This window comes from Notolabrus celidotus, chromosome 18, assembly GCF_009762535.1.
Source record: "Notolabrus celidotus isolate fNotCel1 chromosome 18, fNotCel1.pri, whole genome shotgun sequence".
Classification (NCBI taxonomy): domain Eukaryota; kingdom Metazoa; phylum Chordata; class Actinopteri; order Labriformes; family Labridae; genus Notolabrus; species Notolabrus celidotus.
Window position 1 is genome coordinate 23116316 of NC_048289.1, and position 21182 is coordinate 23137497.

The following is a 21182-nucleotide window of genomic DNA, read 5'->3' on the forward strand; positions in this document are numbered from 1 at the left end:
TTTTTCTATTATCACAGTAATAACAGGGACACAGAGTGCATTAGTGGTGGTCTCGACCGGTCTTGATATAAAATAATCAATCATCAATCAATCTTTATTTGTATAGCGCCAAATCACAACAAACGTTATCTCAAGACGCTTTATAAAGAATGTTGTAGCATACAGTAAATGTAGGGGTGAAAGTGCTTCTGCCTGGTTCCCATGGTATGACTATCAACCAAGTGTAAAACCCACTAATCACAGACGGCCCCTCCTTCAGTATCATCTTACTGTTATCGAGAAGCCTTATCAGGTGACACAGTAAATGCTTATCTGCTTCATAGCATATAAGCATTCACTAATTGCTTTACCATATCAGGATATAATCATAGACAATAGTTAATCACAGTGTTGCAAATGTGTGCCAAAAGCAACACAGCTGCTTTTTTAGTAGCCTATAACACACAGGTGCAAAGGTTTTTTTGTGTGTAATGCTCCACCTGCAATGTAGTAGACACACCAGAGAAGCATCTAAACATAGTTCACATTATCCAGGTGTCATGCCATCACCGCAAATATCACAGCACGCTAGTCACTGACTAAAAAAGAAAAAAAATAAGGAGTACGCCCAGTCCGAGACCGAGACAAGACCAAGTAAAAATGCTTTCAATTCCGAGACAAGACCGAGACATTAAATAAGCGCCCTCAAGACCGGTCTTGAGACCAAGACCGGTCTTGAGACCAAGACTGGTCTCGAGTACTGCAACACTACAGTTTCAGGTTAACACCCACTTAGAGATTCCAAGTAAAAAAAAATTAGCTCTTAATTATTTTTTATCCAAGCATGTTTAATTACAAAGCAGCCTCTTTCCTGTAGCGTTACCCTCTGGGTGCAGAAGCTCAAATGCTAATTGGTAATGCTACGTTTCAGGTTTGCAGTACATTGTATTATAGTGTAAATGTAGGGAGCATAACAAATTGTTATTATAGACAACTTTTTGCTGGTCAGCAGTTTAAAAATATTAAGTATATCCTGAGGGAAAACAAACAGCAAAGACAAGCTTTTTATCCTACTGTTACCCAACCAAGTCTTGAAAGTCTTATGCAACACTATCAAACTGTGTTGTTAGCTAGGTGGAATGCTCACATTAGCTTCTGTCTTATAATGTCTAATGACTGGCCATGGCAAAATTATTTGCTTCACTTAGCTAAGAGGATTTTTGTTTTTCACGTAACACTGGCTGCTCTTGGTGGACTGTTTTTTTGCTCTCCAGACAGAGTGCTTACAGTTTGTTCTGACTAAGTGTGCTCTGAATAACCAGACGCTTTATTTCAACAGCACTCTGGATTTACTGACGGTCCAGTTATGTCGGAGTTCCCTCTGGTGCTTAGAATAACTATTTATGAACAGACCCTTGGACAGTGCTGAGGCTCTACTAAAAAGGTCAACTAAAAATAGTAAAAAATGATGTGTTTAGTTTTATTCATATTTTCTCAAAGTGTTTTTGTTTGCTGGTTTGATTTGATTTAGAGGAAAGGCATTTGAGTCAAAGTGTTAAGACTCAAAAAATGAGAATTGATTGTTGAACAACTAAATCCTTTAAAGATTTCACTCTGCTCTGTACTGCTGGATATTTTTACTCACACACTTAACACACATCCCCTTAGAGACCTCCTACATCCTCATACACCCATAAAGCTTTTCACACGCCCCCATCATTCACCACATGGCAGAAAGGCACCAAAGCACTATACACTCCTTCATTCCTCGACCTGGAGGTGAACCCAGAGCTGACAGACGGACAGACGAAATCCTATCAGATGTGAAGTGTGGGCAAAGGTGGAAGGCCTGCATGCATGTAAACACCACGTGGAATAAAAAACACTCAAGAAGGGAAGAAAACAAGGAGATTTGTGCATAGGCTGTGGTAAGACAGCGAAGATGATGGTGATGATTCTGGTGATGGTGATGTTTATGATGATGAAGATGGCAACCTCGGCGCCTGCTTCTGAGATGGACACTAAACGGGATCAGACCAGCCGCGCCAAGCAAACACCATGCTGGGTCACCCTGAACAGTATGGTCACTGAGATTCCCTCTAATGTCTCCAGCAACACACGATGCATGTGAGTACAAACACACACAACAAGTGGATCTACACAAAGAGAAAGAGATGTACATTTCTGCTGTCATTTGTGTAACATCTGAAGAAATGGTTATGAAGAATGTAAAGCCGAGTTGTTCTGTAGTCTTAGAGGTAATACTGATGCTGCTTAGCCTTTAATAATTAATAATATGGTTTATAATTTAACAGATAACCAAGATTAATAGAATCCTATCTGCTGTGAAACCCTTCTCAACTGATGCACAACAGGATACGAATACTCTGACCAACTCTTTGCTTTATCTCTATTTTTCCAAATTCCTTAACTAACATGTAGATGACCAGCTACTTTCAGGTGATGTCTCTTGCTTTCTTTTTGTTTGTGTGTTCCTTTTTTCATTTGTAATTGGGTAAAAAAAAAAAAAAATCCTCAATTGGCACTAGTTTCTTCAAACAAAGCATTTGATTACATCCCTTTGTCCACAAAGACAAAGAAAAAGGCATGGAGAGATTCTTTCTCCACAATAAACTCTCCAAACACATTGGGTGTCATGAAGGCCAAAATACAAGGATATTAAAGAAATATAGGAAAGGCTTGTATTACTTCAACTGCTTCTAATGCTTTCCCATTCTTCTGTTCAACTTTCAGGTCTTTTTTATCATCCCTTACTAAAGTCAAGTTCTGTCTAAGATGTCAACTAACATTCGTGTTTTTTCTTCTTTTTTGTGTTATTTTTGTACAATTGCCACTCTGTTCCTATTTATCTTTCCTTTTAAATTAACTGTCTACTCCTTTCAAATTACCTATAATGTAAAACTGTAATTATTGGTGATGGCAATAAAGTCTGAAAATTTCGTGCCACAGAAAAAACGCCAAGGGAAGGCCTGTTTTCGTGAACCTTTTCCATGGCTATCACAAGTACATAAATCAACCTTTTTTTTTTACATTGCACCAAATCAAAACAATGATTATCTCATGACACTTTACATAAGGCAGTACCCCTTGAAATATTAGTTACAGAGAACAATAATAATCCACCAGTACACACTTCAGGAAAATATTGCGTTAAACAGGAAGAAGCATCAAGCAGAAGCGGATTCATTATTAGACGGATATTTGCCGAGCCAGCCTCGGCAAATATCCCTCTAATAATGAATCCTCGAGGATGATGGATGAATTAAATAAAGACATAAGATCTTTACATAGGAGACTTACATTTGAGTGTGTTTGATTTGATTTGATTTGATTTGATGTCTTTATTTCGAACATGTAAAAGTAAAATAGAAAAAAAAACATACAAGTAGAAAAGAAGAAATAGTTTTACAAAAGAAACAAAATCAATCAGTTCCATTAGCAAGCACTCAAACATTTTACTTTACTTGTGCGAAAAGGAGTAGGAAGAAGTTAAAACTCATCTAATCCTACCCCTCTATTCACTATTATCTGGCATTATACGAGTGCACTCCTACAAGTCAAATCTTCATATTTAAACCGACAATTAAAAGTAAACCCCTCGTGATTCTCAAACCTTGTCTTCCTCCTTGTACCTCATGAAAATCATTTCTTTATACCTCTTCTTGAACTGGATTATGATCAGACATTGCTTTAGCTCCATATTGAGTCTGTTCCACAGTTTTACACCACCGATTGAAATACAAAAACTTCTCCTTGTGGTCTGATCACTCACCATCTTTAATCTTAACTTCCCTCTTTAAGTTATAACCCCCCTCTCTTTCAAAGAACAATATTTGGATATTTCCCGGAAGGAGATTTTTCCTTGCCTGACTAAAAGCTAATGTTGATGTTTTTCCTTTTCACCATTTTTTGTTAGCATACATAATGTTTTGTATGAAAGTAACTACACTGACAAATATCCTTAGCTGTTTTTTGTTTATTCTTTATTTTTTAAGTTTATTTTTGGGGCTTTTACACTTTTATTTAAAGAGGAGAAGACAGTGGACAGGGTGGGAAACCAGGAGAGAGGGAGTGAAATGCAGGATAGGAGCCATGTGCCACATTGGCATGCAATTTAACCATCAGGCTAAATCCCGGCTCAATCCTTAGCTGTTTTATTCCAAACCACAATATTTTTTTCTACTCATGTGTTAAGCACATATCAGTTTGGTTTTTCTTTTCTACTTTCCATCATTTCCTTTGGGCTAGCATGACATTTTACCATCATCACATCACGTGTTGTTCAGAGACTGCTTTCATTTCATGTACTCTTTATTTGAGACAGAGTTGAAAATTGAAGCAGCAAAAGCCAATTTTGGCTTTGCTACATAGGTGTAGACTTTAAGGTACTGCAAGTGTGGACGATGCAGTGAGACCAAGCTGGATGAGGCAAGTGAGGGTCATTGCCACATGGAGTAAACACTGACCTGTTGTTTTGGCCAACGAAAGTTTTGGAGGAATCTCAAGGCTGAAAGGAGGGAGAAAAGAACAAGGATCGCCTGAAGCTTCTGCACAAGCATAACCTGAAACATACACAAGAATAGAGTCCGGATGTATTTAATGTTTCCCACAAAAGCGTACAAAGACTGATACAACATGCATTGATGAGCGATACTTTGTGACGGAAGTGGCGAATATTCCCAAGAGACTTCCAGTGAAATCCCAGGCAGCAATGTGTGTGTCCTCATCTGTTCTGCTTTAAGGTCAAGGCTGAGGAACAGTTGGAACAATTACAAATATGCAGAACTGGATGGCCATTTCATATTTGATCCACAACAGCCAGATGTACAATAATCTTTGGACCTTGTAAGGAAAACAGCTTCCTTCTCGTTAGACAAAAAAGTGCCCCAACTTAAGAGAGGACACAAAAAATTCAGCCACTCAAGATTCCTTTCACTTTTTACTTTAACTTCTCTGTGATCATCGAGCTGCTTTAAGTCCCATGATGTGTGTCCATTTCTGCATCAACAGGAAAGTAAATCAGACACAGATCAGAGTCATTCCCCAGGGCGCATTGAGCGGCCTGCAACACCTTGAGAAACTGTAAGTGTGAGTCTTAATGTTTATTCGTTGATGTGGAACGTAATGAACCGAGGAGGTCAAAACACTCCAGATTTGGATAATCCAAACAGGAGAGGTGCAGAGTCGAGCAAGTTTTACTGTGTGATGAAAAAATGGGGTAAAGGTTGAAGTTTCATATGTAGAGTTTGAATATAAAACTCAACCTTTAAGAGTGTTTTCAGATTCAAGTCACAAACAAAATCCCCCAAAATTGAACAGAGCAGGCAAGAACATCGTCCAGAATTCAGACTTCCGTATTATTACTTTCTTATAATGGACTGTTTCCCAATATCCTTGTAGATGTGAAGTAAGGCTGCTGCTAATAGTTTCTTTTATCATTGAATTTTCTTTTTCAGTGTATAAAAGGCCAAAAAAAAGGGGAAATGTCCTTCAAGGTTTTCACAAGTCCAACTTGATTTTTTCAAGGCAAAAATCACATGAATTGTTGGAGTCAATATATGAAGAGTTCATTTGTAAAAACTCAGTTTTTATAAAATTTCAAAAAACATATTTCTTTTTTATATAGATTAGTAAAGTCATTTTGACTTCATCAAAGCCACCCAACCTCAGTTGATTGATCATACCAAAAGCAAGTATTAGAAAAAATTTGCTTTTTGAAACATTTTTTTAAATTTTTCAAAAGTGAGTTAACTATTTTTGCAAATGAACTCTTCATATGTTTATGTTTGTATATGTTTATGTTTATTTATTTGCACAATTAAAACCACACATAACAAAATGGTATACAGTGCAGGAAGAGGCAGAAAACTCAGAGAGCTTAATTGAAGCCTCCACCCAAATAATATTCTAATATCACAAATTAATAAAAAAAAATACTACATACACACATAAAGACAAGAGTTGATATTAATAATAAAATAACACAAAAATATACGAAATTAACAATTCATATAAATACAGTTGTTATATCAACAGAATTAAAAAGTAGAAAATATGAGTTACATCACAATGATAATATTAGCATTAGCATAAAAACACATTTATGAAAAAAGACTATGATCAACCTTAAATGCATCAGTACAATATGTGTTCAAATAAATAAATAACAGTTGTTAAATGTTTTTTACATGCATCTTTTATAACATTTTGCAGACAAACAGTTTTTCACCATATTGGAATAAGTATTTCAGAATTGAATTTGTTGTCCCTGAAACGTATCAAGAATTGACTTCTACAGAAAAAACATTAAGGAGGATGAAGAAATAAAGTTTGACGAGTTGATTAAGAGTGGACCTGTGAATTGAATTTAAAGTAAGCCTTTAAGTGATCAGGGATATTCCCCTCACATTGTATTTTATACAAAAAAACACATATTTGAGAGATGTTGATGTTATAGATATTAAGAACCTACAGCTTCTGAAATAAAGGAGCAGATGAGATGTGTGACTTCGATTGAGTTGCCATCCTGACAGAGTCGTAGGAAACGTAGTCGCCCAAACTATATTACAATATGAAAGATATTGATGAATTAGGCCGTAATAAAGAGGAGGAAAGACAATTGGAGGTAACAAGATGACTAATCTGCTTATAATTTATTAGTTTTTCCAATCGATTTGTTCTTTCCAACTCAGATTCTCATCAACAAAAACTCCAAGGAATCTAGTAGCTGATACCTGAGGCATCTCAACAGAGTCAATATGAATTGTAGACAAATCCTTAGAGTATCTTTTTTTGATATATTTGATCTGTGATTGGTACACAGAATAACATAGTGTCACATGTATTCTTCCTGTAATTCCTTCATGGAACACTGGGTGGAGCCTTGGCTTGGTGTGCATGAAGTCAAGGCTCCAGGTGATTATAACCAGGTGTTTGATTGAAGGCATACAAATTTTTAACTTTAATTGAAGAGACCTATTTTAAACAAACCCAATATTGGCCAAAATAAGCAACTGAGTTTTCCTACCTTTAGAGTTGTCAGATAGTTGGAGGTTGAATTTCCGTTTAAACAACTGAGGAATTGACGGCTTTTGAACATCATTGTAAAAGGTCGACCTTTTTTGCTCTTGATTTGTTTGGCCGTATTGCATTGCAGCATTGTATTATTAAGCTATTAATTTAAAGGGTGGCTACCTTCTCAAATAACAGATGACCAAAGTTTCCAATTCATGCACCTTTTTTTTTTAGTAATGTGCCTTATTCTAACTTTTTTTTTAAATGACTAGGTTGTTGTGTTTTTCCCACCATCTCATCCTCTTTCCTCCAACACCTCCATCTTTAGCACCGTGTCAGAGAACGATGTGCTGGAGAGGATTGGTGCGTTTGCCTTCACTGGTCTCCCTCGCCTCACCGTTGTGTGAGTACACAGTTCACGACACATTGAATCCAATCTGCTTGTGAGTGTTTAGTCTTTGTTATGGAACAAGAAGAGCTCTGAGCTCTGAGAGAGCTCAACATCCACACAGATGAGAAGGGAACTTTATGGGGAAGACAAAACATGCCAAAGAATAAGTGCTGTTTTAAAAAAAAATAAAATCATGTCATATGCTTTATGTGTCCTTTTAGCTACATCTCTGGAAATGTGGCGTTAGAGAGCATTGGAGCTTTTGCTTTCTCTGATCTCCCTGAACTCACTGACATGTAAGTATAACTGGCAGCATAATGGCGGTGGAGAAACTCAGTAATTGTTGGATCAGTCATTTATATTAATGAGAAAATGACTGTGCGTTTCTTTCAGAACCATAACAAAGTCAAAATACTTGAGACAAATTGATCCGGATGCTTTCAGGAACATCATAAAACTGCGGTATCTGTGAGTACTCAGTGAGAAAGAAGCAATCAAGTAAAACCTTCAGCTTGAATTTTTGTTTTTCAAACTGTAAGTCCAAAATGGGTCATGGGAGACAGGCCTATTTATGCAATGACCTCACATGGGCACAGTCATGATTTTTTAATTAGCCTGGATCCTCAGAAGAGAAATCAAGTGTCACATTTCACCTCACAAAATAATCAAATCCAAATAAAAGATAAATACATCATCAATAAAAATGTACTAATGGAGACTGTATTCCAAAAGTTTACAAATAGAACACCTTTAATCTCTCACAGTGGTCTCGTAGGACTCACTTTTATTTGTTTTATGATGAAATAATTCAAACATAACAGCATTGTTAGCAGCATGGTTTTGTAAATATTTGTAAATTTACTTATGTAGTTGTGTATATATGTCGTAAGATATGCTTATTTCTATTTCTTTAATTTGAATTTGAATTGCTAATAACTTTGCACACGGTGGTGCAGTGGGTAGCGCTGTTGACTCACAGCTAGAAGATTCCTGGTTTGACTCCCCGGCCGGGCAGGTGCCTTTCTGTGTGGAGTTTGCATGTTCTCTCCGTGCATGCATGGATTCTCCCCGGGTACTCCGGCTTCCTCCCACAGTCAAAAAAAATCAACCAGGTTGATTGATCACTCTAAATTGCCCTTAGGTGTGAGTGTGGGTGTGAATGGATGTCTGTCTCTCTGTGTTAGCCCTGTGATTGGTTGGTGACCTGTCCAGGGTGTACCCTGCCTTCCGCCCGAAGCCAGCTGGGATACGCTCCAGCCCCCCATGACCCCTAACGGGATAAGCAGTCAAGATAATGGGTGGATGGATGGATGCTAATAACTTTTTAAATAATTGCTATATATGCTCTTGTTTGCTTTATACTGTTTTGCACTGTCTACTTTTTCTGCTGTAACACTTAAATTTCCCTGTTGTTGGACAAATGAAGGATTATCTTATCTTATCTTATCTTATTCCTGTCAGCCTATATTTAACATCAGAATGTCTTTCCAATATCATTGTTTGGATATTTTGCATTTAGCATCTACAAGCAAAGTCATGTCTTGTTCTGAATTAAGTTTTCAAATTTAAAACCTGTTTTGTCCAAGATCTGAATGATCAGTGTTCCGCAGAGTGTTAAATATTTCAGAGATACTGAATTTTAAACTTGTTAAGTGTTTGTGCAGAATAACGTGACAGTTGTTTGGAACACGAAACTCTTTAAACTGATTTGTTTCTCTGCCACCTGAGCCTTGCTCTGAATTATCTTGGATTCTCTTCACTTGTTAATTTTTTGACTCTAACACAATGAATGCTACATTGTCTGATTTCATCACTTTGACTCACTGCACTGCGTGTGTGTTCTTCAGAGGTGGTAGTGTGAATGTAGTAACATTTGGTGCTTATTTTGCACATCACAGGACCATCTCCAACACTGGACTGAGAATTTTTCCAAACTTCAACAAGATTCAGTCCACGGCTGCCAGATTTCTGCTGTGAGTCTCATCACTGATTACGTATGAACTACTTATGCATGCTCAGACATATGGTTATTCCCACATGCACTTGAACAAACAGACTGTCATATACAAACAGAGTTAAATAAATCACACCATTGAACATATAGCACTGCATTTAAAATCTATAAACTGACAGAGAAGACGAGCAGAAATACAACTCTTTATGTCTGCACCTTAAGTGTAGCACATATAGTTGGGTTTTTTTACTTGGAAATGTTCCTACTTCTTATTAATCTTGTGTTTTTTTCTAACCATGTGATGCTTAGGGACCTGCAAGAGAACAGCCACATAGAGAGAGTCCCCGCCAATGCCTTCAGAGGCCTCTGCACTCAAACTATCAGCGAGATGTAAGGGATTCATCACTTTTTTAGAAACACCACCCTCACACAGCGCCGAGTGGGCATTGCATGCACGGTGATGAATGTTCCCTGAAATGCTCTCTGCCCTCTTTACTGAGCCATCTCCTGGCTGTCTCCTTTTCCTACATTTCTAACACTCTTACTGCTACACTGTGGACATATAGTCTCCATCCCCCTCTTTCTATAAGCTTTACATATGAGTCCTCTAAATCACTAAATTAGATTGATATTTAAAGTATGCTCATGAATAACTATATCTACTGTATATACAATTATATTGCACAATTGAATATCTGCCTTATTTCAAATGTGTGCCACTCTACTTATTTTCTTTGCCTTTACTCCATTTTATTTGAAAGGGTAATATCATACCTTTAACTGACCATATTTCCTACACTTTGGGGACGCTTTATACATAAGAAATTATATTTTACACATAAAACAAATCATCAACTGATAAACTATGATTTTATAGTAAAGTTTTGAATATTAAAATATGAAAAAGTTAAACATAGTCCTCTCTCAAAAGCACTCAAATGCAGCCTAAATAATTATATTTACCTATTAGCCACTAAAACCCAGTGACAAACCATCATTCGAGCTTTAGTGATATATTTTATCCTAACCTCTTCTGACTTTAATTTGATAGTTTGACACTAGGGGAATCTCAAATAAGAAAAAAAAACCCATATAATATAGATATATGACATATTGGTTAGCTTAGCTTAGCACAAAACTTGGAAGAATTAGGAAAAACGCTACCATGGATAAAAAGATTACAAATAAACCACTGTAACCTACAGCTAACTTATACATAACATCTGTACCTAATTATTTCAGAAATTTGAGTTTGACAAAACAGTTTTGTACACTCAAACAAAATGTAGCTTGCAAGTTAGCTAGCTTGAACAGTGCTGTTAAGTTAAGTTTCTTGCCTTAGACAGGGATAAGCTAGCTGTTTGCTTCTGTTTCAATTATTTTAGCAAAGTTAAGCTAAGCTAGCTGGATCTGCCTGCAGGTTTGTAGAATATAGTATTTACAATTTTAAAATTACAGTATATTATAAGGCATAGGTGCTTACGTCACAAACAATGAAATGATAGACAATTACATTTTATTAAAAATTAAAAACTTAACAAGCACTGTTTTTTCTTGTTAATTGTTTTCATCTAAAATGATTTTAAGTAAGCTGACCTTTCTTTGGCATAGTGAGCTTTGCTATCAATATTTAAGCTAGCCTAAGCCAGCTGGCTACCTTTTCTCAGCTTCTTAGTTTATGTTTGACAGATGAGTGGTCATAAACATCTTTCCCTTGTCCAGAAACTAGGGTGTTTTTTTGGTTGTTTTTTTTTAGCATTCCTCAAACTAAGTTGAATTTCATAACCTTTGGCAGGGACAAGTTAGCCATGTACCCCTGTTTCTGATATTTGCCTTTAACTGAATTTATCTGAAAATATACACGTCCCATCAATGTTCTCATCTTACCCTTTCTAAAAAAGTGTATTTCCTAATAGTATAACTTTAAACAAGCTGAATCTTATTACTTATTTAGCAAGATGGTGCGAGCTGTTTCTTTCCATTTCCAGTTGTGAGCTACGCTAAGCTAGGTGGCTGCTGCCTCTTGGTTTTAAAAAAAAGAATGAACAAATATGAAAGTTGTGTCAGTCTACTAGTCTTACTCTTAACAAGAAAGTCTAATAGCATTACTTTAAGCAAGTTGCATTTGAATACCATTGATTCCCTGTTTATTATTAAATCTTAGCTAGCTAGTAGCAGCATGTGTATTCGTTTTGAGTACACAGATATGATAGGTGTATTAATCCTTTGATCCTACTCCCCCACTCCTTACGCAATAGCATGTCTTTAAATAAGCTCAAACTTATTTTCATGGCAGGGGCATGTGAGATGTTTCTGGGTTTTTCTCTAGTTTATGACTTAGTTTAAGCTAGCTGGCTTCTACCTGTGGGTATATACTTATCAGACAGTTATGAGACCGGTATCAATCTCAGTATCTTCCCCTCAACAAGACAGTGTTTCTAATAACATTACTTTTGGAAAGGGTAGTTTTTTCTCGTTTCCAGTGTTTGAGCTAGGCTAAGATAGCTGGCTACTGCATGTAGGTTTTACTTATGATAACATACTTTTAGGAGACTGGGTGTTAACCTTCAAGAATCCTCTTGTTAGTGTGTGAAGCATTTCTCAAAATTATAAATTGTGTACTTTTGAATTGAATACAGAAAGCCATCTTTCGAGCAGATATAAACCTGCCCAGTTAAAAGCAGAGCGGCAACAAAAAGATGGAAGATAAATCTTACATAATAAACCCTATTTATTTAATGTATTTGGTATACTTGTACTTCTCTATTCGCTGAGAACAAAAGAGGTACACACATTAAAATTAGCTCTGATTGTTCGAATAAGTTCACTGTTGGGATTGTTCTGTGACGGAGCCACATGGCTGTAATTTGGCTCCTTTTTCCAATGACAGACGGCTCACCAGAAATGGAATCCAGGAGGTGGCGAGTGACGCTTTCAACGGCACAAAGATGCACAGATTGTGAGTCACAGGCAGAGACACAATTACAAAAGAACCTTTACAAAAATAATCAGCTAACATTTTTAATTTCTCTCTCCTTCTCTCCCTCTGTATTTATTTCAGGTGTCTGAGAGGCAACCAGCAGCTTACTCACATCAATCCCAATGCCTTTGTGGGTTCCAGTGAGTTGGTGGTACTGTAAGCATGACATCCAACAGTATCTCATGCCTACATGATTCACCCTCATCATTGCTAAACTCAGCATGTAGGAGAAAACATGAAACAATGTGGCGTGTGTGAGGAGGCTAAAAAATGTAGAAACATGCCAGATTTAAGGTAAAAATAAACTGAGAGCAGGTGATGTCGTATAAACAGGGGATTTTCCTGTTTGTTCCCAAAACAAAGGGACACATTTTGAATTGAAGTGGTTACAGATAAAAAATAATACTGTCTCCTCTGGGAAATATGACAGCAGCTCTTCTTATGAATGTCCATCCATAAATAAAACTCTTATGTAGACCAAAATTAGACATTTGCTGACATAAATCTCTCAATACAGAAGGTTTTTTTTCAAAGTTGACAAGTTAATGAACTGAATATAGGTCAGTTGTCATTCACATTGAGCAAACAATCAAGGACATTCTGAAAAAGCATGAACAAGATTCAAAGTTTCTCTTGCTTCTTTGTTTAATTCCAGCTTGTTTTTACTTCCAGGGATGTTTCCCACACGGCCCTAAGCACCCTGCCGAACTCCATACTCAGTGGACTGCAGAAGCTATTTGCAAAGTCTGCCATCAATCTGACAGAGCTTCCTCTGCATCTCTTTACCAAACTGTACCAGGCTAACCTGACGTACTCATCACACTGCTGCGCCTTTGACAACATACACAGAAACAGGTATCCATACTTTACGCTGATGTAAGAACACCTTCATATTAAAGGATGGATCAGAGATTTAGGAAATATTTTTTACTTAAACTTACAGTGCACAATAGGGGTGGATGATATGGCCATAAAATTATATCAAGATATTTTCAATTGAAGTGGCTACAGATAAAAACTAATACTGTCTCCCCTGTGAAATATGACAGTGGCTCTTCTTATAAATGTCAGGGTTAGGGTTAGGGGTTAGGGTTTAGGTTTGGGGTTAGGGTTTAGGGTTTAGGGGTTAGGGTTAGGGGTTGGGGTTAGGGTTAGGGGTTGGGGTTAGGGTTAGGGTTTAGGGTTGGGGTTAGGGTTGGGTTAGGGTTAGGGTTTAGGGTTAAGGTTTAGGGTTAGGGTTTAGGGTTAGGGTTGGTTTAGGGTTCAGGTTAGGGTTTAGGGTTAGAGTTGGGGTAGGGTTTAGGGTAAGGGTTGGGGTTAGGGTTTTGGGTTGGGTTTAGGGTTAGGGTTAGGGTTTAGGGTTGGGTTGGGTTAGGGTTTTAGGGTTAGGGTTAGAGTTAGGGTTAGGGTTTAGAGTTGGGGTTTTGATTTAGGGTTTAGGTTTAGGGTTGGGTTAGGGTTGGACAATAGGGGTGGGCGATATGGCCTTAAAATTATATCATGATATTTCAAGACAATGTCCCACCCTCAGCCCCTAGCCACTCTCTCTTCCCACACCTCAAATTCAGCTCATTTTGTTGTTGTTTCTTTAGCAGATCAAACTGGAGTTCTTGGTGCTCTCACCCAGAGGCCCTAGATAATATTCACTTCTACAGAGACCATTGCTCCAACTCCACCTCCATCACCTGCACCCCAACCCAGGATGCCTTTAACCCTTGTGAGGACATCATGACCGGCATTCCCCTGCGGGTCCTCATCTGGATCATCTCCATCCTCGCGCTGCTGGGGAACGCAGCCGTACTTGTGGTCTTGTTAGGTATGAAACGCTGCAACCATTTCAGTTTTCTGTTGGGGATTTCGATGTCACATTTGATTTCTTTTTTTTTTAATATTTCAAAGGGTGGAATCAACAAGGCACAACTGAACACAATACCCTATCACAAAGGGGCTTGAGGGGTTTGCTCTCATTAATATTTCCATTTTGTGAGATTATTTATTCCCTACATTCCCTGACCATGTTTCCTCTTTTATCTTTCCTAAATGACTTCCTTTGCATGTTTCTTGCTTTAGTATTTGCTTGTGTGCTTATTTATTATCTTTACTTAACTGACAGAAACAATAACACATGCTTAAACGTACACAGTGCCCCGTAAAGTTAAAATCCTCTCCCATCTGAAAGAAAGGACGAGTCTCATTGAGCTGTCTACGTGAAAACAACAAAAACAGGGATGTTTTTATTTTCTACTGGGACTAATGACCGCAGACTTCACACGGAGAATCATTGCTACCATTAGAGGTTGTTTAGCTTGCAGGTATTATGGTGTACTCAGATATTTGGCAGATGGTTGCTCCAGACAGCTAAATACACTCACACATCACTTAAAGGTAAAAAAGTTAAGTTTTCAGTAACAGTAAATCGATCAGAATGAAATATCTAAATTAAACTAAGGTCAGCTTTTTTAACGTTGGAAAGCTAAAACTAATAATTGTGTTTTACTTTGTTTTCAGGCAGCCGCTCCAAACTGACTGTCCCTCGTTTCCTAATGTGCCACCTGGCCTTCTCTGACCTGTGCATGGGCATCTACCTAGTCGTCATAGCAACTGTAGACATGCTCACCCGTGGCCGGTACTACAACCACGCCATAGACTGGCAGACGGGCCTGGGCTGCAGAGCCGCAGGCTTTTTCACGGTGTGTGTCTGTGCAGAGAGTCCTCTGCATACAAATGATGCGTCTGCTTTAATTCATAAATGACGCTCATAAATCTTTGAGTCTGAGTAGAAATATGTGGGTTTGTGTGTCAAATACAGGTGTTTGCCAGTGAACTGTCAGTGTTCACGTTAACAGCCATCACTCTGGAGCGCTGGCACACCATCACACACGCTCTGCGGCTCGACCGTAAGCTTCGTCTGAGGCATGCATGCATGGTCATGACAGCGGGCTGGATCTTCTCCTCGATTGCTGGATTGCTGCCCGCAGTCGGGGTCAGCAGCTACAGCAAGGTGGGTGCTTCATATACACCTGATGTACTCTATTTACTGCTTCTGTGCTTAACCGTTTGTGACAGCAATTAACAGTGCCACACGGTCTGAACTGTGCCAAGTAATGAGGGATGCAAAATGGTGCATGAACTCATTTTCCGCCAAATGACTGAAATACGCTTCATACGCACAAATCCATGAAATTCACTCTGAAAACTAATGTAATGTGATGTTCTAGTACAACAAGGTGAGTGCTTTGTATAAATAAAACATACTCAGTTTTACATTTGTTGACTAAAATTACCCATCTTTTGAAATTTGCTTGTGTCCATGTAGTTCGGGATGCACAATGGTGCACAAAATCATATGCCACAAAAAAAACTGAGGATATGAAGCAGCTCTGTAGTTCTTTTATTTGTTACTGTATTAATAAGACATATTTTACAAACATTTTCATACTTAATTTACATTTTCCTATTCATGACATTCTGACATACTTGGTTGGTTTGACACATAACAGGAAGAATGTGATACTAATGCCCGCCCATTCGTCTTTTTTTTTTCAAGTATTCTGCATTTCTGAGATATTCCATTGATCTAATAATTAAATATACGTTGTCTCCAATGTCAGATTATAAATTACTTTATGAATTCTACATTTGAAAGGACCCTATTTAAGTCACAAATACTGTTTTGAACACCTTGTATTTAAATTATTGTGACTCTGTAACCCCTTTACTCTCAAACTCATTATCTTTTTCCCCTTTACATGCTTATATCAGTATGTTCTGTACTGTTTGCACAAAGTATTACCCTACAAAGTCAAAGATATAAGCTATTACTCACAGCAAACTCAAGGGTTACCTTTGTTTGAGAGATCTAAGTCACAGGGAAGGTTTTTGAGCCCAGGCTCTCAGGAGATTTTTGATTATCTGCGTCTTATTTTCATGCAGGTGAGTATCTGCCTGCCCATGGACGTGGGAACGGTTGTCGCTCAGGTGTACGTAGTGTCCCTGCTCCTCCTCAACATCCTGGCATTCTTCTGCGTGTGCATCTGTTACCTCAGCATCTACCTGACCGTCAGGAACCCCTCGTCGGCCCCGGCCCACGCTGACACACGAGTCGCTCAACGCATGGCCATCCTCATCTTCACTGACTTTGTCTGCATGGCTCCCATCTCCTTCTTCGCCCTCTCAGCCGCTCTCAAGCTCCCTCTCATCACCGTCTCCGATGCCAAACTCCTGCTGGTGCTTTTCTACCCCATCAACTCCTGCTCCAACCCCTTCCTCTACGCCTTCTTCACCCGCACATTCAGGCGAGATTTCTTCCTCCTTGCTGCCCGTTTCGGCTTGTTTAAGACGCGGGCACAGATTTACCGGACTGAGAGTTCGTCCTGTCAGCAGCCGGCGTGGACATCTCCAAAGAGCAGTCATGTGATGCTGTGCGCCTTGGCCCATACTTTGAGTCTAGATGGTAAACAAGAGTATTGACTTGTTATGAAGAAACACTGTTACAGACTCACAGGGACAAAAGAGACAGTCTCTCAAAAGTTGGACCGAGTTATGAACCGAATCTTGGAATTGCAAGAAATCAAACTCGACTCAGAAGGCACACCTGTTTGACATCTTCAAGATGTTGAGATACCAAACTCACTGCTTATCAGAAATCTAAAGTACACCACTTTTTCCCCTGAGAAGTACAGATAGTTGTATACCAAAGACAAGTAGAAGTACAAGTGCTACGCTCATTTACTACAGTAAAAGTGAAAATGTTCTGCGTAAAGTCAACTGAACCTCAAGTCATATTTCACTTCTTTAAGCCTCAAATCAAAAGAACAGTTAAGAGAAAACAATGAACATTAACTGCTTCATCTTAGAGCTCTTGTAATGTGTAAGTAGCATTTTTTAACCAAAACTCTCATCCTGCTTTCTTTTAGCAGTCCAAGGTATCGCTCATTGAGAATCCTTGCAAAGGAAAATATAAAAAGGTCTCCTCTGCAGCGTGCTAATCACTTCACCTAGCACATAGCACAGTGGTCTCTGGCATTAATAACTATGTAAGGGATATTGTATAGTTAGCAGGTAGTTATGGGAAATAGAATCCTGACAGGGTGAGACAAAACTGTGACGCGAAGCCCTTGCTAATATTGCTGGAAAGGGTCCAATATAAAAATGTCCGTAGCCTGCTGATCGAGCATGCTAAGCGAAATTAACGATTTAGCCACATTGTTTTGATGCTAACGAAAACAAATGGTTTTACCTCACCTTACGGGTCTATGGTGTCAACAAGCAGATGCAAAATGTGCCAGAACTCTTTTTCCTGGATTGATTTGACAGGACATGTAATCAGTTTGCCTCTGGTGTTGCTCATATTAGTGAAAGTAAATAACTGTTGTCAAGGGGTTTTGACCAATCAGAATCAAGCATCTTACACAACCGGAAGATCAGTAAGAAGGCCGGGTAATAAATAGAGATGATCTATCTGTTAGTTGGAAGTCTTGTTTGCTTCAGTGGGTCATATAGAAGAGTGGTTCCCAAATTGGGGATCACAAGACAGTGATAGAGGGGTCATGAGATGCCTTCCAAAAAGATTAAAAATTAAAATGATTTGAAATTGCACATTATGTCTATCATTGTACAAAGATTTACAAAAGTAGTCAAATTAGCTGCTTCGTTTTATTATTACTTGTTGAATAGTCACAAAGAAAATGTCTAGCCTTAGCTGTGTTGTTCTACTGTCTCTGTATTGGCCTATAACTGTGTGTGGGGCAGTGATGGTTCTCTAACCCCACATATAGAACCATCAGTACTTGTTTCAGTCTGTTTTGTAACCTCCTCACAGGAGCTTTAAAATCCAACCCAAAGCTCTGAATCTGCTTGTCCTCAACAATGTTTTCCGCTTCAACTTTCATCCATGTTGTTTTTATTTTCTCATTTATTGTCGTTTTTGGGCTGCAACAGGTCATAAGTGATCTGCATCCATGGATATGCAATGAAATCTCTTTATATGTAATGGTCACATGCATTTAGGTAAAACACTTGTGCTGATATTTGAAGGGGATGCAAAATGGTACACCATAACAATAATCTAAACTTTCCTTTAGATAAAAAAAAATTAACTATAAGCCTGTTTTGACAATTTCAAAGCTAGAAATGACAGATATTTTTTTAATAACAAAGGGAATTGAGAGTAACGAGCTTAGAGAAAAATTCATATTTAAGTGTAGTGTGAAGAACCAAGTTAGCTTCAAATACTTTGACCAAATTCAGGTCAAATTTCTCTCCTATATCATTCCTCGTCTTTGTTTTAACTCAGTTGAAACACCAGATGGGTGGAGTTTACCGCATTAGAACAATTCAGATGAGGAAAATAGAGGACGAAGTGAATTGATTTTACTTTCAGGTGCCGTCTCCTGCTACAAACCCCTCCATCTGCTGTCCCATGACGATCTGATGCTCTCTGAAAGGGTTTCATAAAAGTGGGCCACTGGGGATATCGCACATATTCACATCAAGAAATCAGCATCCATTTAACATTCAACATCATGATTGAATCATATTCATTAAGAAGCACACCACGGGGACCCTCATTAATAATCTCCTCATACAGTCTGTCTGCTGGAGCTTTAAAAAACATCCACATGTCTCCTCACCTTCAGTTTATCACTTTTTTAATGAATTCTGAGTTATTACCCTTGATTTGATTGTTTCACGTTGTAAATAAGTATTCTGAACCACTTTTTTTTACTTGTGTGTGTTTTGCAAAGGGTATATCTGGTGTGTTTCATCTTATTCATACATTTTTTTTATTATATCCTCTCTCCTGTACATTGTTTCTGTGGTGAGAAAGAGGAGGAGGAATTTAAAGGAATAAACCTTTAAAACCTTTAAAGTCTTTATCGAAAAATGTTGCCGTCCTTCACAGCATCCAAAGCTTTCAAGGACTAAGTGACCCCACCAACCTCTGCTCTGTGTGCCAGGATGGGTGGAGTGTGTGTAGGGGGGGGAGACTACACAGCTGCTCCTTCTGCTTATTACAGGAGGATGGATACGGCACAAGATAAGGCTCACACACACACCCACACCCACACGCACAAACATACACACTGAGAAACGAGACACCCAGGGTTTCAAGGCTGCAGCTGCAAAGAGGAATCTGACTGAGTCCAGCTTATTGATATGGATACACTGCCTCCTACATGCCAACACTGAGCCTGTGCATGCATTCTAATATTTAACCAGCAGGGGGTGCTACTGGTGCAGGATTTATTGTGGTTTATTCTTATCATGCCTTCTTAATTGTTCTACAGGCTCAATAAGTTAACATACAATCACCAGATACTACTAATGAAAACACTTTAAAACTGTCTGCACCTTTCATGGATGACAGACAGCTCAAATTATTTTCAGGGAAATAGGCAGTGAAGTTGACAGAAACAGGTATAGAATATCATATTCATGAAAACACAGTTGATTACAATCATACAAATGACCCCAAAAAAACTGTATAATCCATGATAAACAAGGTGAAATATAAACCCATAGTAGTACTAATAATATAATGTTAAAAATGTCAAAACATAGAATGCAGAAAGTGTGTTAATAATGCAGAATTTGTTGCTAAAAAAACCTCAAATTTGCAGCAGTTCAGCATGAGGTCAAGTTTATTTTGATAAAATTACATAAAATCAATAAAAACTGAATGTTTCTGTCTTTGTCAGCACTGGCATTTTGTGTTAAATCAAAGTATCACTTTCACTCATTCCAAAACTGAGAGAAAGGTTGCGTGTAGTGCAGCATATCACTGTTTATAATAATAATAATGTTATTTAAAAAGGTCTGACTTGATGTTTACACTGATACAGTCAGATGTTGCTTTGCGGGTTGAGTAGGAAACAGCCTCTGAAAACTCTTCACTGCTCACATGCAGCACTGACAGTCTTTAAAGTCTGCAGACAGAGCACTGTGGAGGAATGAGACAGGGAGATAAAAAGCGATTCATTTAGAGTTTTTCACAAGTTATGCTGTTCTTTTTTCCCCTACTTGGTTCAGTTTAAACTACCGTAGTGATAACAGTTACGCAGGACATCTAACTTCTTCTTTGTATTTGTCTCTATAATATAGTTATATAGTTATAAAGTGTGTCTGCTTACTTTTTATTGATTTATTCATACAGAGAAAAAGAATCAGTGAATTACATCCCTCTGTATTGTCATGTAATTGTTCTCAAACTTCTGTAAGCAGCACTACAACTGATCAATCTGTGATTTTGTTGGACATTGAAATGTGTGGGAAGAATGGGTACATGCAGATGTTCTTCAGACACGATGTGACAAAGGAAAAATTAGATAAATGTTTAAATCTAAATAAAACCTTTCAACAATGTTCGAAAGCAGGCTCAGAGTAATGCTTCAGTGTGCCAGTGTGATCAGAGCTTTACTGTTTATTGTCAAACAATGCCCTCTTGTGGTCTAATTATATATAATGCTCCTAATTATCCTAATGAGTACAGTATCTTCATTCACAATCACTCAACATTCACCTTATGTTGACTTGTAAAAATACAATCAAAGAAGATATGAATAGTTTAATCTTGCATCCATATGCTTTAAAAAGTAAACCATGGTAACTAACGAGAAGTAGCCTTTTTTTTTTTACATTTAATTAAATTAAATTGATACACTGATAAATTTCACAATTTAATTATTAATTGATAAAATAATCTTGTATTATATGAAAACTAAAAATGAAAAAATTACAAATAGTTTCTCATAATTTTCTAGTTTTCTTGCTAATTTTATTATTATTATTATTATTATTATTATTATTATTATTATTATTATTATTATTATTATTATTATCAA

The 21182-nt window shown here is 37.7% G+C and overlaps 1 protein-coding gene across 3 annotated transcripts; it reads left to right on the forward strand.

Moving 5' to 3' along the window:
- Positions 1-1690: 1690 nt before the first annotated feature.
- fshr (follicle stimulating hormone receptor) lies at positions 1691-20703 on the forward strand. 3 transcript variants are annotated; one of them, XM_034707596.1, is made up of 14 exons: positions 1691-2106; positions 5011-5082; positions 7343-7417; positions 7627-7701; positions 7799-7873; positions 9304-9378; positions 9669-9749; positions 12250-12318; positions 12421-12495; positions 13012-13194; positions 13935-14155; positions 14848-15029; positions 15149-15340; positions 16273-20703. In XM_034707596.1, exons 1-14 carry the CDS (start codon positions 1922-1924, stop codon positions 16807-16809), a joined length of 2097 nt encoding a protein of 698 aa, XP_034563487.1. In that variant the 5' UTR covers positions 1691-1921; the 3' UTR covers positions 16810-20703. The 3 variants fall into 3 exon arrangements, with proteins under 3 accessions (XP_034563487.1, XP_034563486.1, XP_034563488.1); XM_034707595.1 differs by having other exon boundaries at positions 1692-2106; positions 13932-14155; XM_034707597.1 differs by lacking the exon at positions 5011-5082 and having other exon boundaries at positions 1692-2106; positions 13932-14155.
- The last annotated feature ends 479 nt before the right edge of the window (positions 20704-21182 follow it).